The sequence below is a fragment of the Molothrus aeneus genome, chromosome 3, assembly GCF_037042795.1.
Source record: "Molothrus aeneus isolate 106 chromosome 3, BPBGC_Maene_1.0, whole genome shotgun sequence".
NCBI classification, from domain to species: domain Eukaryota; kingdom Metazoa; phylum Chordata; class Aves; order Passeriformes; family Icteridae; genus Molothrus; species Molothrus aeneus.
Genome location: NC_089648.1, coordinates 64,310,335 through 64,327,922, shown reverse-complemented (window position 1 = coordinate 64,327,922; position 17,588 = coordinate 64,310,335). Strand labels below are relative to the sequence as shown.

The 17,588-nt window shown below is 45.6% G+C and overlaps 1 protein-coding gene across 1 annotated transcript in view; it reads left to right on the top strand.

Annotated features, from left to right (window-relative positions):
• Positions 1-4,851: 4,851 nt before the first annotated feature.
• SLC35F1 (solute carrier family 35 member F1) overlaps positions 4,852-17,588 on the top strand; it is a 225,118-nt gene continuing 212,381 nt past the window's right edge. Inside the window, exon 1 of the mRNA XM_066547086.1 lies at positions 4,852-5,211. Within this exon, the coding sequence (XP_066403183.1) occupies positions 5,009-5,211 (203 nt within the window). The 5' untranslated portion in view covers positions 4,852-5,008. The remainder of the gene's footprint in view (positions 5,212-17,588) is intronic.

The following is a 17,588-nucleotide window of genomic DNA, read 5'->3' as shown; positions in this document are numbered from 1 at the left end:
TATAAAGTATTTTTATTATGTGATGTGAATAATAGACATCACCACCCACAACCTTCCTCTGCCATGCAGGTGGGGTGTCTCACATCATGTGCAAGGCAAGGAAGAGAGAACTGGTGGGGAGAGCAGCTCTGTCTGTGCCTCCATGCTCCTCCCCTCTTGTTTCATCAGATGCAGAGTTCTTGGCTGCGTACTGTATGTGAGTTGTGTGCTGATATTCCCCACAGCTATATTGCCTTTCCATAGATGATCTAACATGTATGAATAGACACATTATGCTCATTGCTCATGACTGATGACTTCTCATCTTGTAACCTCTTCTCTTGTGAGGCCAGGATTATCTGTAATAATGTTGCCAAAATGGGACAGTGGTGCATGGAGGCTGAGGAATAACATGAAGGCTGTGCTGCTGTGCTCTACCCTTCCTTTTTTCTGTCATAGTCTATCTCCCATGCTGGAAATTTGTCACTTCTGTGAATCTTTCTCATGTGTGTTGGGAAGTGGTTGGAGTAGTTGGACTCTCCTAATAAACTCTGCCCAAGAGGAGGCTGGGAAGGATTTTCAGCAAAGGACTTTTGTTGACACCAACACTTTGCCTCCATGGCTGTTGCTTGTTCTCCAAAAGCACCATAAAAAAAAAGGCTGTAAGCATTTCCCAATGCAGCTCTGACTTTAGAGATACCTGGGTTTCTTTCAAATTAGCTAGACAGAAGCACTACAGCTTCAGGATAGTGCTCAACCCAAACTCACCCGAAATATGACTAAACCCTCTCTGGAGCACCATGCAGGAATAAGTGGGATGAGCTAATGCTGATCCATCTGGTGTTGCAGCAGAGTGTGTTAATGAAAGATCTCATTCCCTCCAGCTGCAACTATTTCATTCCAGGGATAAAGAAAAAAAATGTAATATTTGATTTCTTAGTCATAATCAAGCAATGTTTTAAGAAAATAAAAATGTTTAAGATAAAATGTTATATCAAATATTAAAATTTACATATCAACATAAAATTTATATATTCTATACAAATCAAACAGGAAATATATAATAGTCATTCAGAGGGATGAAAAAGCCATCATGATTCTTCCTCTTGGCATCCTTGATGGTTGATTGAGAAATGACAGTGCATGTCTGTCTTGGCTAGAGCTGCTTCAGTACCTCAGTTTCCCATCCTTGAAAAAAATGTGACAGAAGAGTCTACTGTGTCTGGCTGTGATCCCCACAATAAGACAAGCAGCCTTGAGAGCTGCTTGAGAGCTACAGAACCCAGAGCTTTTCCACAGAACTGCAACCACTGAAATTTGGGGTTCTTTTCTTGGAGCTGGGAACCAAGGGGTGCCAACAGAAAAAGCAACTTCAGCAATTCTAGGACACTCAGCTGGAAAAGCAAAAAATTGAGTTTAAAATCTGTAAAATTTGGCTAAGCAGAGGTGAGAGCCCAAGTCCTTGCATCCAGGGAAACTGTTCAACCTATTTGTAGGTATAGAGGCATGCCTTTATAAAAATTTCTTCTTTTTTAGTACCGCTGCCCTACTTACAAATTCTACTGGTAGTGTGTTGTCCCTCTAGTTACTGGTTAGCCTCTGGTCCTGCCACAAGTCCTTCCAGCTCTCAAGTGGGATCAGAGCACAGCTGCAAGATTGGAGCCCCAGGAGAGGACTTCCCCATCTAGTTTAAGGATTGTGTTTCAGGCACAAGGATTTAGGCTTAGGCCAGACTCCTGGGCAGTGTGTTAGGCAGTCACTGAGGTTGCTGTTCTAACAGCTTTGTACATCTTTATTGACAGAAACTCAAAAGTTAAAAGGACTTGATTCCCTGTGAACTCTGGAGGCCATGGAGAGTTTTTTCCTTTATTCATGGAGACTGTTGGAGAACAAAAAGGCTGAGGCAGTTCAGTGCCTTTGAGAGCCTGGGTTTAAGCTCATGTGACAATATTGGAAAACCTGCACTTGAAACCAGATTCAATTGCTGGAAGGTGAACTGCTTCTTCAGGGTAAATGACAAAAAGGAGTCATCAGACTAACCTCTAGCATGTTCACCTGGGGGGTGAAATGCTTAAAAAAAACAAATTTGCACAATTATACAGATTCTATGCCTATATTCTGGTAAAACTACTCCAGCTGGGTGTTACATAAATGAAAATGTTGGAAGTGCCACAGTTGAATGTCAACATGGAAAGTAAAAGTTACAAGGGAGCGGAGCATGCTTAGCACTAAGTTTGAAATCAGGCCAGGAATGCTAGGACTGAGGGATACTGAGCCACAGGAACAGTATCTTGAGCAATTATTAAAATGTTAAAAAATGTTGCTCTCAATCAGTGCCTACTGATTGTATGATGCAGTCCACTGCTGATATTACTAAACAGAATGCATCCTGAGTAATTGCTCCTCCCAGTACTTTTGTCTAACCATGGAAAAAGCCCTGCATGGCTAAGCTGCAATATTAAAAGCATGAAGCTGTGGGATGGTGTAATGCTCTGTGTGTGGTATGGTGTGGTGGTGAGACAAAGTGAAAAGTAATTGGAAACAATTTCATTGGACACAGCAAAAGTTTAGCATCACATTTATGATGGACCTGCATGTGCAAGAAATCCATTTGTCACAATGGCAGCAGGGCTGTCTGCACAGACCTACAGTTTTTCTCTGCATTGCCAAAAAGGGTGCTGATAAATAAGGGGGCTGCTCTGAGGACAGGACCTCCCTACAGCCCCCCTCCCGTTTATGGGCACATCCTAAATTGGACTTCAGGTATGCATTCACTTGGTTTAATCAGCAGGAATAAAGTTACACAAACACTGTTGTTCTGGTCTGCTCAGCTGTCGGATTAGTCTGAAATGGCCACTGAGCACCCAGAAGCAAACACATCTCCGACCTCAACCCTTTCCCATCTCACAGTGAGTGCTTCCAGAGTACTCATCCAGCCGCAGTGTGGCGAGACAGCCTGTTTAACAGAGGGCATGGAAGCATTAACAAACAGGTGCGAGAGTGCGTAGGACACAGATGAGTGTGCGAGCTGGGAGATGCTGCAGCTGGAGGGAGCCCGGCCCTGCCGGCTCTCGGCACAGCACGGGCTGCCAGCCCCGCAGCTAACCAACCCTGCACCGCCCGGCTGCGGGGCACTGCAGCTCCCAGCCTCTGCCCCTTCCGCTGCCAAGAGCTGCCAGGGAGAATGAACCTCATCTTCCCTCCACTTATGGAAGCATGTGGTTGCCATGGGGGGAATGGGAGAGAGGAGAATCTCTCAGTAGCATAATCCGATTCAACTGAGATTCGGCTCGCGCTGAAAACAGCTGGCTGTTTGCCCAGAACAGAGAATGAACTTTACAGGATTTCGAGTGAGCGAGCCCCATCTTCAAAAGCATTCCTCTGGTAAAGCAACATGCTCCACCGGATCTCATCTGAAGACCTGTTAGACAGAGGCTGCTCAGGTACTCAGAGTAAACCGACACATTAAACATTGATATTGGCAAAAGGAAGAGTTCCTATAAACTGACATTACCTACCTGAAACCTAAAAATAAAAAAAAAAAAAAAAAGAAAAAAAAGAGGCAAATATAATTTTGAGTATCACATCTATCTGATTTCCCTGGGAGACACTGCATGGCTTTACAACCACATTTCCCTGCTTACCATGAATGTCCATCTCATCTTCACAGCTTTGTGTAAGGTTCACACAAACAGAAATATAGGGAAAGAGTCCTTGACAAAAATAAGTAGAGGGGAACAATAGAATGAAGAAGGTGAAATTTCAAATGTATGTCACCTAAAGGGCTTAGCAAAATTATCATGTAATATGTTTCAGAGAGACATGATCGATTAAAAAGACACCTCCTCTGAGCCTAATTCAATTTTTGAAGTGAAAGATCTTTATGTTTAGAGTAAGAAATATTGAACCCACGTTCATTCCACTTCTCTTTGGGGAGTCTCCCAGTATTTGAACGCGAGAAACACAACATTTTAACAAGCCTCGCCCAGGCATGAACTTCAAGTGCACTGTCTCTATAAAAAATGTATGGAGCTCTGAACTTTACAGTGACTGCCATGCCTCCCTCAGTCCCTTACGTGCCTCTGGCAGTGTGAGAGCCAGGGCGTTGTTCAGAGGCGATTTTTTTTTTCGCTTTTCCCAGTTGGCTGAAGATGACACCGGCCGTGCTGCGTTTCAGAAGACAAGTGTACGGCAACTCCCGGGTGTCCACACAGCCCCGGCCAGGGAGGAGGTGCCGTGCCGCTCAGCCGTGAGCATCTCCAACCCAAAGAAACAACACCTCAAAAAAACCCACCCCACAAAGACAACTAAACACCCCGAAGAAAACAGATGAGGGTTTAATGGGGCACAGTTCGGGGCCCCGACGAAGCGGCTCCCCCTCTCCCCCCAGCGCGGAGCTCAGCTGGAGGCCGGCAGAGCCCCCGGGGCGGCCGGGACCCCTCGGGACCCCTCGGGACCCCTCGGGACCCCTCGGGACCCCTCGGGACCCCTCGGGACCGGCCCGGCCGCGCTGCCCGGGGGCGCTGCCACCGCCGCGGGCTCCCCCTGGCGGCGCCGGCCGCGCTCAGCGGCGGCCCCGCGGCGCGCAGGGCTCCGGGGGTCTCCGGGGGGCTCCGAGGGGCTCCGCGCCGTGCCGTGCTGTGCCGTGCTGTGCCGTGCCGGGCCGGGCCGTGCTGCGGCAGCAGCCGCGCGTCAGGGGAGCGCGGGGCGGTGGCGAGCGGGAACAAAGGGGATCGAGGCGGCGCAGCGGCGGCGGCTCCGCCGGGGGGAGGCACCGGCTGGGCGCGGGGGGTGTGGGAGGAGGAGGAGGAGGGTCGCCAAACTGCTGCCACTTCGTCGGCCGTGAGCGGCACTCGCTGGCGGCGGCGGCAGCATCCCGCCCCTCGCTGCATGGCAGCCCAGTGAGGGAGGAGCGGGCGAGGGTCTGGAGCTGCCCGGAAGCCGAGGGAGCCAGCGCCGGCGGCAGCAGCGCCCGCCGCCCTCCCGCCGGGATGCGCCCCGCTCTCCGCTGAGGCGCAGCCCCGCCGCGATGCTCTCCCCCGAGCGCCACCGCCACCACCGCCACCCGCCGCCGCCGCAGCCGCCGCCGCCGCCGCACCACTCGCCGCAGCCCAGCCATGTCGTGGCCACCATCGAGAACCTGCCGGCGGAGGGCGGCAGCGGCGGCGGCAGGAGTGGCATCTCCGCGCCCTCCTCCAGCGTGCGCCAGAGGATCAGGAAAGTGCTGAACAGGTGAGGCCAGGGGATGGAGCGGGGCTCTGGCTACACGGCACGGTGCCGCTCGCCCTGGGGCGGGCAGGTTCCGAGGGCCGCCGTCGGAGGGGCCCCGACCCAGCCCGGACCCGGCCCGGCCCCGCTCGGCTCGGCTCCGCCGGGCTGGGCTGGCAGCGCCTTTCCCCACAGAAGCCCCGGGCGGGAAGGGAGCGACGGCGCGGAGCCTCCCCCGGCCCATTGTTGCCTGCGAGGCGGCGGCGTGAGCCGCCAGCCCGCGCCCTCCCCGCCGGGGCCGGTGCCGGTGCCTGTGGCACCTGCCGTGCCCACAGGCACAGCCGCCGCAGCGGAGCCCCCGCGCCTCCGCCGGCTCCGGCTTTCCCGGCCGGTCGCGGACAGGCGGGAGCAGGCAGCAGCATCCCCGCTGCCGCAGCCCGGGGAAGTTGGAGCGCGGGCGAGAGGGCGGCGGGGAAGGGGCGGCCCCCGGGGCTCCCGGCCGGGGTCCGCCAGCGGCGGCCGGGCGCGGCCTGATGCTCCGGGGTGCCGGGTGGCGTCGTGTGGGATCTCTGCCCGGTTCAGCACGCTGGGGCTGCTGACGGGAGGCGAGCCGCTCCGTTCGCCCCTGCGTGTGGCTCAGAGCGGTCAGTGCAAAGATGGGAAAACTGCAGGGTACTCGGAGTAAATTATTTCACCGAAGGCACAAGAAAACGCTGGAACCATCTTAGTTAATCCTTTGCGCTCCCCTCTCTGCCGGTTGTTTCTTTTGCGTTGCATTTGATGAGGGCAGACGGTTTTACTACCAAACAGAGTCCATCCAGAGCCTAACTGGTTGCTCTTCTCCAGAAGGGGCTCCTGTCTGAAAAGGCAGCTGGAGCCATCACTTCTGACTCTTACGTGCTGAACTGAGCGGTTGCAGCAATGGGATGGTGCGTACCAGCCTTGGCCTCATTGTCCCGGCTTTAGTTTCAGATTCACGTAACATGGACGAGCTACTGAACCCAGCTATTCTAAATGGGTGTGTTAGGTTTGAAGATGAAGCTTTTAAATATTAAACAATTACAATTCCTACAAGTGTTACATTGTTAAAAATACGTGAAGCTATTTGCTCCCAGAACATCCCTATTACACGCAGTTAATTAACTGTTACCATTCCAGGAGAATTCCCCAAAGCTTCAGTGACAGAGGGAATACTTATCTTTGCTATTTGAGCATGACAAGGGTTGAAAAGAAGTTGAAACAAGTAAGAGCTGCTTCAACTCAGTTACACATTTTCTTGTACCTCATGCATTTTGCAACTCTCCGTATTGAAAGATTGGCTCAATTCCTTAACCCGACAGTCCGTGTCATCTTAGGCGTCCTGTGCTTGCAAGATCCCGCCCTCCTTCTGCTTGGTCATCCTGAGGTGTGTGTCAGTCCTGAAACAAGACACCAGAGAAAAGATTTTTTTTCCCAGGGGCACCAAGAGAAACAGGAAGATGTGGTGAAGAGGTCGGATACAAAAGCAGTAGGCTCTCCTGGGCAAGGGTGGTGATAATGACCTCTAGGGAGTCATCAGATTGACCACAGTCTTCATGGAGGTGTTGGATTAATTCAAACAGTTTAAACAGTTAGCAGGCTTATGCATGCATACGACTGAGCTGTAGATAAAATGTCAAATCAGTATTTGTTGTTCTTTATATATGATTGTATGATTGAAATGAGAATACCTAGGTACCTAGGTTGTGGTGGGGTTTTGTTTTGTTGTTTTGTTGGGGGTTTTTTTCTTTCTTCTTTTTTTTTTTTTTTTTCTTAAGGAGGGGAAGGATAGAAATTTGCTCTGGTGAATGAAATTCAAATCTGTTTGTTCTGATTCATAAACTTGAACCTAGAAATGAGATCTCACATAGCACAGAAGAGCAGCCTAAGGAACAGGAACAGGAATCAGTCCCTTTTTTTCGTGATTGTGTTCTTACCTCCTTCTCAAACATGAAATAAGAGTAAAATTTTTCCAAATTTATGTGGTTTGTGGAGAAGGAGAAGACATGTTACTGAGGTGTTTTAATTCTTAGCCAGTCCGACACTGTGTATCAATGGAAATTTTTCAAAAGTTAGATTTCCTTAAGTTTCTTTTAACTTTACATGGGAACTGATGTCTCCATGAAACATCACAGCTTTCATAAGTATTTCTGTTGATACGGTGAAATGAATTCTGACACAGTGTTTATATTTTCATTCTCTATGGAAACAATAGTCTGAAAATACATGTGAGAAAGAAAGAAACATGTATGCCATATCCCTAAAGAAGTGGGAGACCCCAACAAACTAAACATTGGCCTTTCCAATTGTTTTTCCCCTGGAAGAGGGTAACACTTTCTCTGTGCTATCTATACTTTGTGTGCACCATTTGCTTGACACCCATTAGTGGAAGGTTCCTGATTGATTCATTGTGCTTCTGTTTTCTGCTACACAAAGTAGGGGATCTTCAGGCAGGCATCAATATAAAAATGTTGACAACAACTGGGGCTGCCAGAAACCTGCTTTTGGCTGGTGGAATCACAGAATGGTTTGGGTTGGAAGGGACCTTTAAAGGTCACCTAATCCAACCCCTGCTGCCATCAGCAGGAACATCTTCAACTAGATCAGGTTGTTCAGAGCCACATCCAACCTCACCCGGATTGTTTCTGGGCAGCCTCTTTCAGAGTTTCACCAACCTCATAATAAAAAAAATTATTCCTTATATCTAATCTTTTAATTTGAAACTCTTGTCCTGTCACAAGAGGCCCTGCTAAGAAATCTGTGCCCAGGAAAGGGACAGACTCTGGTGTGGTCAAGGAGGAAACAAGGCATCAGGAGAAAGGACACAGGAACCAGCAGAAACTGATCATTGTTTCTTGCTCACTTTCTTTGTAGCAGTTCCATTACCCAGGCACTTTCTGATTCCTAAATTGCCTTCCATGGCAATTCAGGAATTAAAATTAAACAATTAAACCAAATTCAAATTGTTTTCCAAGCTATGGAAGCTTATTTTAACTTCACCTTCCAACCTCTCCTCTCTGTTCACTCAGTAGATCCCAAGGTAATAGAGAAACACTGGAACAACCCCTGCAGGGTATTTGGGAGAGAACACACTGAAAGCAGAGCTGGCTGCCTGTAAAAGTTTATTTCAGTGATCACAGCAAACACTGACAAAAATCCCTAACAAGAAAGCAGAAAGTAATTAAAACAAAAAAGTGAATAGTTAGAATAATGAAGGACTGGAGATGCTGAGCACAGTTATGGGATCTACTGGAATAGTTTGTGTATAAATTCTGGGCTGCCAGTGATGGTGAACAGGACCTGCTGCAAAGGGTCAAACTTGCTGTTATCCTTGAAGCAGTTGTGGTGCTTAGGGATCTGGTTTAATGGTGGACCTGCTAGTGCTGGGTTAATGGTTGGACTCCAGGATCTTGGAGGTCTTTTCCAGCCTTAATGATTTTGTGGTTCTGAGTTGGGAGAGGATGGCTCTGAGTTGCTGTAGCAGCTCAAAGGGGAAATGCTGTGCTGCAGATATGTTCCTGGACCTGTGACTCACACCCATGGTCCATAAATCCCATCTTCAGGGCCCTGCCTGGTACCTGCCTTGTGACATTTGCTGAGCAGGTGTCCCTGACTGATGGTGCCCTGCTATGCTGCCGGGAAGAGCAAGAATAATGATGGCTGCTTGATTGCTTGATTACTTGCTTCCCCAAATTTCTGTGCAGCCAAAATTGGAATCCACAAACTCTGCCTGCTTTTAGAAGACCACTTAATAAGCAGTGACTTACTTGCTCCTCATTGACTCCCACCTCTAGTGGGGAGATAGAAAATAAATGATGTGGTTTGGAGTTCTGTGGTTCTCTGTGCCTGTGCCCCAGCAATCACCTACATATTTCAGATACCTGTTGGTGGTCCCAGCTTGCTCCATCTGGCTGTATTCCAGCACAAGAGGCAGCTTGTGTCCCTTTCTTGCACTCCCTGGGTGATCTGAAGGGCAGGGACTCACCTGTGGTCCCTGAAACCTTTTGAACTAATTTACAGGTTGATCTCACATTGGGAAGTGTGGTTATCATCTCTTGAGAGGACTGGACAGACAACAAACATTGCTGAAACACAGGGGGAGCAGGTTGCCAAGGAATCTCTTTGGGGGATTCTTGCAAATTGTCTCTAAATGAAAGCCAACAAGCAAGATACCTGCTTATACATGGACATTATCTCTGTAAACCTGGGCAGCAGAACAGGGGGGAAAATAAAGTTTCTGCAAGCAAAATGAGTTAATATCTTTAGGTACTATGACAAAATTTTTTTAGCTAAGTAAATGAGATTATTCCTAGAAATAAAAAATCCCATAGCCATGTTGATGAACTCAGGTCTCCAGAGACATGTCTAAGGCACTGCTATTATATTGCTTTCCTTGACAAGGACTTTTTTAGACAGCTGGATGGCACATGCATTTTTCTGGGTTTACCCACTTCTATCTGTTAGAGCTTCCTCAAGTCTGGCTGTGCCTTATCTTGCTGTTTCAAGGTTGTCTTGATGGGCTTTTTCTTGCTGGCAGTTGCTGAATGGCACTTTGTGTTTCTCAGAAGTTTCCTAAAAATCATATCAGAATATTAGAGACATACTAAACTTGAATCAGAAAATGGAATAAGAGTTATTTCAGCCATTCAGTCCCATCTCATCTTTTAAATAGCTTTGTTCTCTGCACTAGTGAATTGCAAAAGTTATCTATGGAGCAGTGTGCTTCTTTGCTCACTTATTTACTTTGCCAAGTAAATTTCGGCCTTATATAAAAGCCACTGCATGGTCTAATTCCTGTTTTAGGAAAAGGAAGAGAAAAATGTTTCTAATAAGTATAATTCATTAAATTAGGTAGTGATGTACTGAACAAAATTATATGAAGAAAAGCAATTTAGATTCTTTTTGAAAGAAAGTCTGTCTGTTTGGGTTCAGTCTGGGTAAAACTTGATTTTTTAGTGTGTTATAGGCCAAATTCCTCCTGATACTGGAGTTGAGGAAATTTGGCCCACTAGCTGACTAACTTTGAACTTGACCTGTGTGTCAAAGCTACTAACTCTTCGGGGATGGGAGCTGTTTAAATGGCACTGCAAGCATTGAAAGCTATAACCCAATGTGGTTTTTTTCCCTAATAACATGCACCTGCATAATAAATCAGACATAGGGATTTTATGTACTAAAAGGAACTTGGAGCTGAATAATAATAAAATTGAGATGTTTCATTGCCCCAAAGCAAAAATGTCTTTCAGTTGACTGATCAGAAAGGCAAACAAACCAAATAATTTATGGCATTTTTCCTTAATGAAAAGCAAGTCAAGGATCAAACATATCATTTATGAATCCAAAAAAAGAGTGAGTATTCATTGCCTTCAGTTGCTTTGCCTTTCTTCTTCAAAACAAAAGAATTTGCTTCCTTTGGGATTTTTATTCTTAAAAAGTACAAATAGCTCCTCAAAGTCCACCCCGAATCACAGTGACTGTACAAAGATGAGCCCGAGTTCAATTCAGATAGCCACAGTTCTCCTTTCAGGTAAAAATATTTATACCATTCTGAAGTAAGTCAAAGAAAATGAGATCAGAGCATAAATAAAGCAACTAGGTTGGCTTTCTTGTGCCTGTTAGTATTATTCTTTTTGGTTGAGGAAGTGGGAAGGTCATATCTGCCTGTCGGAAAGCATCCTGGCAGAGCATAAAGAAATGAAGTGATGAAAAATTGTCCATTCTTTCCTTTTCTCATTAGTTAGCTTGTAATCGCCATTTTGTAAGCAAAAAACCTCTGCAAACTAGCTGTGTTCCCAATGATTAGAGTGCATAAGGGAAATAATGGGAGCAAAAGATGCTCTTCCTCTTCTCCAAACAACTTATTTCAGTGAATGCACACTTACTTATTGGCATGCCATAGCACACCCAAAATACTTTGATTTAGGGGTGAAGAACAGCTAAAGTACAAAAAGTTTCCATGGTTTTGATGTAGCATGCACTGAAAAGCTGTCCAAGTTTGGTTTCAAAGTGTCTGAGTGTCATTTCTTAACAGGTTTAGAAGCCAGGATTGGGAAGCTTTGTCCCTCCTGCCTTGTTTTGTTCCTGAGAATTTGCACTTTTGGAGATTCAAGCCTTGCTGGTCCTGTTCTGAAGTAGGAGTTGTTTGAAGTGATGTGATATCCTAAGTGCACTGTAATTCAAACCATACCGTCCCTGTACTGAGTGGGAAAAGATTTCCCTAGGAGGGGCAATTCGGCAAAGCAGAATATGTTGGGTGTCTTCTGTCTACCTATGACACTCAAAATGCCACTCCTTACTGGGTGCCTGTCTGTAAGTGGGAATTTTTGACACTGGCTGTGCTGTGGGCTTTGGGAAGGGGTTACTGCCTCTTGAACTAGGGGGGTTTCAAAGGAGCAGCACCATAAATGGCTCCATAGAGAAAGCGGGAGGAATGGACAGAGTGGCTCTTATGGGATGGACAGAGCAGCTTTAATGTGCTAATGAGGGGAAGGCCAGATGCCAGCAGCGATCAGAAGGGCTCTTTGTGGCTCTGTCTCTTTGGAGATGGCTGGAGTCTCTGTCCTTATCGGGGTTGTTTCTGCAGGCAGAGGGAAACACTGGGGCTATTAGTGAGGTATTCCCTTCCTTTAAGTCAGCAGATAGCCTGACAGATTAGCACTTGAATACTGATTAGGGCTAATTACCAGGAAAGCTGAGGAAAAAGAAGTTGCTGAAGAAGCTTGACATTAAAAACTACAAAAATTAGCCTCCAAGCCCAACAACAACAGAAGTCTCATGCTCAGCAGAGCTCAAACTGAGCTGAAATCACCTGTTGCAAGAACAGCTGTATGGGGACTCATAAATTGCTATGACTGTAAAGTGTGTAAGTATTGGTAGTTCTGAGATTCATGTTGTGAACTGCCTTCTTTACCTGTCTGTGCTTATTTATGTCTGTCATCCATCTAACTGAGATTTTTACTGAAAACTTCAAGTTTTGAAGTTCAGCTTTCTCCGACTTGGTTCCTCTCGCGATTTAAGAAAACATTTCTTCAATACATATTCACTCTAGGTCATTTTTCTCGGAGACACCAAGCGACTGAGGAAGCAGGTTTGACTCCCATGCACCACCTTCTCCTCAGTGCAGGGGGGAGCATCCCCACAGCCTGGCTGTGCTGGGTGAGCACACCCATACAGCAGCACAGTGCCCTACATCTGCAGGGAGTGTGCCGGCTTTTTGGGAAGTGCCATGGCACAAGGGGATGACCAAATAATATCCTAGAGGAGGTGGGTGACCCTTGTTCTCACCAGAATGGTCTGTCCACAAATGATGCCATGCAGGCTCCACAGTAAAAAAATAGGGATGCTTATTAAGCCAGTCTTCTATTTATAGCTGATACAGTAACTTCAGTCCATAATTTCAGATTCCCTTTGGTGTGGTGGTCACCTTTGCTTCCTTACACTGCCTGTTCCCCATGTAATATGAGAGGTCTCACTCCACTTTCAGATGGGTCTGACCTGTGGCGACCTGTAGGAACTTTGGAGCTGGATGGTGAATCTTCTCTTTTGCTGCAACTTTTTTTTCCTAACAGAAAACATAGACAAGTCAAATCCTCAAGAAGGATTGGTCTTTCTTGAGACTTCTTGAGACTGTGTTTAGTAAGGTTTCTTATGTCCACACTAGATTTTTTTGGTTGGAGAGCAAGTAAGACTTCATGGTAATCTGGTGGTGGGAGTGCTTATGTAGGAGACCATGATTAACTCTGCTTTGCTGCATCCCTGAAGGCAGCTGTGAGCACATGTACTGTGAGGTTCCCTAGGGATGAAGAACCTCAAAAGGTCATGGATTTGTCTTGATGCAAAACATGAGAAATTTTGAAAATTGAAAGTTTACAACTAGAAGATGCTTTCCCCCCCATCCTCCCCAGCACATCTTCCAAGGCATTTCAGGCTTCAAGGTGCTCATTTACAAAAGCACGCCATGCTTGAAACAGATTGCTGCATCTCTAATGCAGATAAATGAAGTAATTTAAGTCCAATAACAAGACCATAACCCTACTGTTAATTTCAACCTGTAAGCCAGTATTAGCTGATAATGGAATGAAAACAAAATTTGAAACATCTTTAGTGATGTCCATTAGTTTACTTAGTCCTTTTTGGTGTTCATTTGTCAAAGGAGCTGTTGTGTGTGTGTCCAGAAGTATGTAATTCGGCTGCACTGATTTTAAAAGGGTGCTGTCTTCTGGGCCATATTTATTCTTGTTAGTTTTCTCATCTGGCAAGTGTTTTTTGATGGGAGTTGGCTTTTCCTTCTTTCCATTTGGTAGAAATGGAATATGAGTTAAGAGGGGTATAAGTCTTTCCCCCTCTTTAGTGAGATAGAGAAGAAGCCGTTGACATTGCAAGAGGTAGATGCCAGGGTTTGTTTCTGCTCTGATACCTCTTTATCAACTCTTCAAAGCAGAAGAGTGCTCCACAGCTCCACTCCTGGATCTCTCCAGCCTAATAACTAAAATTCTGGTCCTTAATGTAGCCTTGAGGTGGCTGTCTCAGAGCTTTTCAGGGGAAGGGGGAGTTTGAGGGAGCTGGGCTGGGCTGAATAAGAGTGGTGGCTGCAAGGTAGAAGAGGGGGGAATTCTCTCTCCTTTTTGTTGAAGAGAGGAGGTAGATGTCTAACTCTTCAAGAGGAGGCCTGAAGTGAGTCACTGAAAGGTAGGGGGCAAATGCTCCAAGGAGGGATAAGGCATAAGCTGTACCCTGTACGATGCTTTCTGATTTTTAGCAAGATTTCAGTCTTTGTCTACTCAGGTGCCTCTGTGGCTTTCCCAGGGTGAAATATTATTCTGCATGGATCTTTTGGGGTTTTTTTTTGCCCTATGATGGTGAGACAAATGCTAGAAAATACTTATTAAAATTAAATTAATTACCTTGTGATTATTTTAAGTCCTGGTATTTTATGGAGTTTAAACAGCTCGGTATTTCTGGTGGCCTCTGCCATCTGATCTGGGCCATTTGCCTTCTGAAATCTCTTCTTACTTGAAGCTGAGTGCTGTAATGAAACTATGGGTTTCTTTCCTGTTGCTGCTTTCCTTTTCTCTCTCTGCTGCTGCTGCTGCTGCTACAGACATGAAATGCTTTTGAATATGTTTTCTTTAACTCCCTCCTGCCAGTATATTGAGGTCTGTAGGGATTGTCCTGGGTAGATTGAAAGTGAGAAAGGACAGAAAATGGCAAGTAGGATGGGTAGAGTTGAGCAGTGAGCTGGAAAATATTTTAATGGGTATGTGATTTGATACTTGAAGGAAGTAAAACTTTAATGTTGTGGATATAATTTTCATCAGGCTGGGTATGAGGATTAAGTACCCTTAGGCAGAAAAAAGTTTTCAAGCTTCATCCCATATAGTGGGGAAAAAGCCATCACCCAAATATAATTAACGATCAACAGAAATGTCTCCTTGTCCTGGTTTGGGACAAATCTGGAAGGGAACTTCCAAAGGGATGATTTCCTAAAGGGCAAAATTCAGCAGCCCTTCCCCCCATTTGTTCGGGAGAAAAGTTGAAAAAGCTTTATTTAACAAACAAAGTATTCAGAAGCATAAAAAATGAATAATATTAAACAATAAAACCTCTTGCTGTTCTGAAGAGATGGCAAATTCAGAAAGTCCTTCTGTAGTTCAGAGAGAGTCCTCTGTGGGTGTTTCTTGGCTCACTGAGTGTCTCTCAGTCCCTCTGGTGCTGGAATGCAGTGTCCTGGGCCCTGGACACTGGTGTGAGCTCCTAATGTGTTTTCTGGGTTTCTGGTCCAGAGCAGGTTTGAACAGTTCCAGGAAAAGAAAAAGCCACAGCCCAGGGAACTTTTCTGCCTCAGCTAGTTAAAAAAACCTAACTAAACTGACAAAGGAGAGCTCTCTCCTGCTGTCTGTCCATGCTGCAGACAACAGAGTCTGTGAGAAGGAAAGCTGAAGCTCTTATCTCTGTGTTTTTGAAAACACCATGAAAAAATTCCACCTCTTCTCCTTCTCCCCCACTTTGCTCTCAGATCTAGTTTTAAAGGCACACAATTAATTTCTGGGCTAAACAGATGAATGGGGATACAATTCAGCATCAGAAAATCACCCCAGGACACTCCTTTTCCTGCACAACCTATCAGACATGCACAGGTAACTTCCAGTCAGATTTTGATACCTGACCTCTGCTGTCAGATGCCTGATGTGCTGAGTGGGACACTGTAGAAAAAGGACTTCCAGCATTGGCAGAGGTGCTGTCCAGCTTGTGCCAGGGCAGACAGCACCTGTGGGTAGCCTTGGAGACCTTGTTCCATTGCTGCCTCTTCACATTCTTCTGCCAAAGCTGCTTTTTGCTTGTGCTCACCAGCAATTTTTGACAGTATACTTAAGGGGTTTATTTTTGGGTCCATTCTGGTGGGGGAGTCATGTCTTCAATAACATTCAGCGGATTCCAGAACATTTGGAGGATTTAACCTAGAAGCACAGGGGCAAGGTGGTGTGATGGTTATCATTCACGGATGAAAGCACCTCTTACTGGAACTGAAAAGGAAAATTCCAAGTTTTCTGTCATTTAAACATAATGGTGACAACAGAACAACTGTGCAGTAGCAGAAATGCACTCCAGGACTGAGGCAGAGTGGTCAAGGTAAGATGCAGTGCCATGATGGTGATTGAAGGGTTGCCAGAAATGAAATAGTTACATTGGATTTGTGTTAACCACAGAGTTGGTCTCCTGCTCTAGAGAGGTTACTTGAGTTTAAGATACCAAGTAATTCCCTAGTAATTCACTTGAAAAATTCTGTCTGTGACTGTGTGTTAGCACGTAATATCTTTTAGTTACCTAAAATCAACTTCCCATTATAAATAAATAAATTCTAGGTAATTCTAACTTGTAGAAGAATTTCTGTTAAGTTTGATGTCTGAAATTGTCCATAAGTATTGATTTGGTATGCATTACTGTGTTAATGGAACTTATTATTACTCAGCCAGATTAATTTATTAGATTTATCCCTACATTACAACCTATAGATGTATTGAGACATGAGCCCACAGAATCAATACCAATTTCTTTCCTCATTTATGAATGTTCTTACTAACATCCAAAACAGTGTTACACTCAAGAGTATTTAGCTGCCATTTATTGTGAAGCATTACACTCCAACAATTTTAAATTTGTCTTTTTTCTTTGCCTTTAATAATTATTTTTTCCATTTATCTGGGCACTTGTTTGAACAAAATGCCAAGCATAAAGCTTCAAGTGAGTCATGATCATACTCAATCATTGAGTCTGGCAGTAACTTAGGTGTGCAAAATCAGGGCTCTGAGACCAGACCTAATCTTTGAGATGCATTTTGGCTGCTGTTCCATGTGGCAGGCCCAAAGAGGGAGAGGGAACAAAGGTACAAATGTAACTTCTCCTAAGCTGCCTGCCAAATGTGCTGTATTTGCATGTTTCCCTTTGAGCAGCGGCCATGCGTGCATTTATCTCTCAGAAGCAGCAGTGTTTGGCTGAGGAGCAGTTGCAAAGAACAGCTGAAATGGGCAACTGATGTGGAGCTCATTCACTTGCTCCCAGAGCTTGAGCTGTGGAAAGCTCATGGTGGGAAGTAAAAGAAGTGGGGTCCAGAAGAAATATGGAGTAAGAAAGCTGTTTGATCCCTTCTGCCCCTGCTGCAATTCAAGACTGGTAGACAGCACTGATGGCAGGGAGAGACAAGTCTTCAGACAGTCCTAACACTGGCATTTCTATTCCCATCACAGCTCCAGTGGTGCTTGGGGATAATGTCCTTCCTTCCTCTGGATGGACCAGAAATGTTCTGTAACTCTCAGGAAGAGAATTGCAGAGACTGTTTGGTCTCACCCCAGCCTTTAAATGCAATTCTAAGCAGCTCACCAGACATTTATGCAGACAAATCTCCAGCAGCTGCATATACAACACAGAGATAATGTTTCATCCAGTGATCTGTGAGGTGAAACTCTGTAAAACTCACTCTTCTCCAGACAGTCTTTCTTTCTTATTTTCCAGTTAAAGTTGCTGGATTCACTGAGTATGCTTCTTATCTGACCAATTTTTGGTTTGTATTTAACTGTTTCTGCTGTAGCTGCTGCTTGTGCACCACTGCAGTAACTGGGCATTAAAAGCTCAAGTCTGATAAATGAAACACAGCATGCACAAAAGGATCAGCCAGGTGATAAAGGAGGAAAAAATCAACCCAAAAAATATCATATACGTAGGCATCAGAGTCAAAAAAGTGGTGAGTTGCTCTATGAATACCATCTGCCTGACCCAGCTGTGGGGTTTGGGACAAAGCCAGAGCAGGATGATTTGTGTCATCCTGACTGTGCAAGACTAAAAGCTACAGGACAGCTGGTGGACAAAATGCAGCTTTACCAACGTGT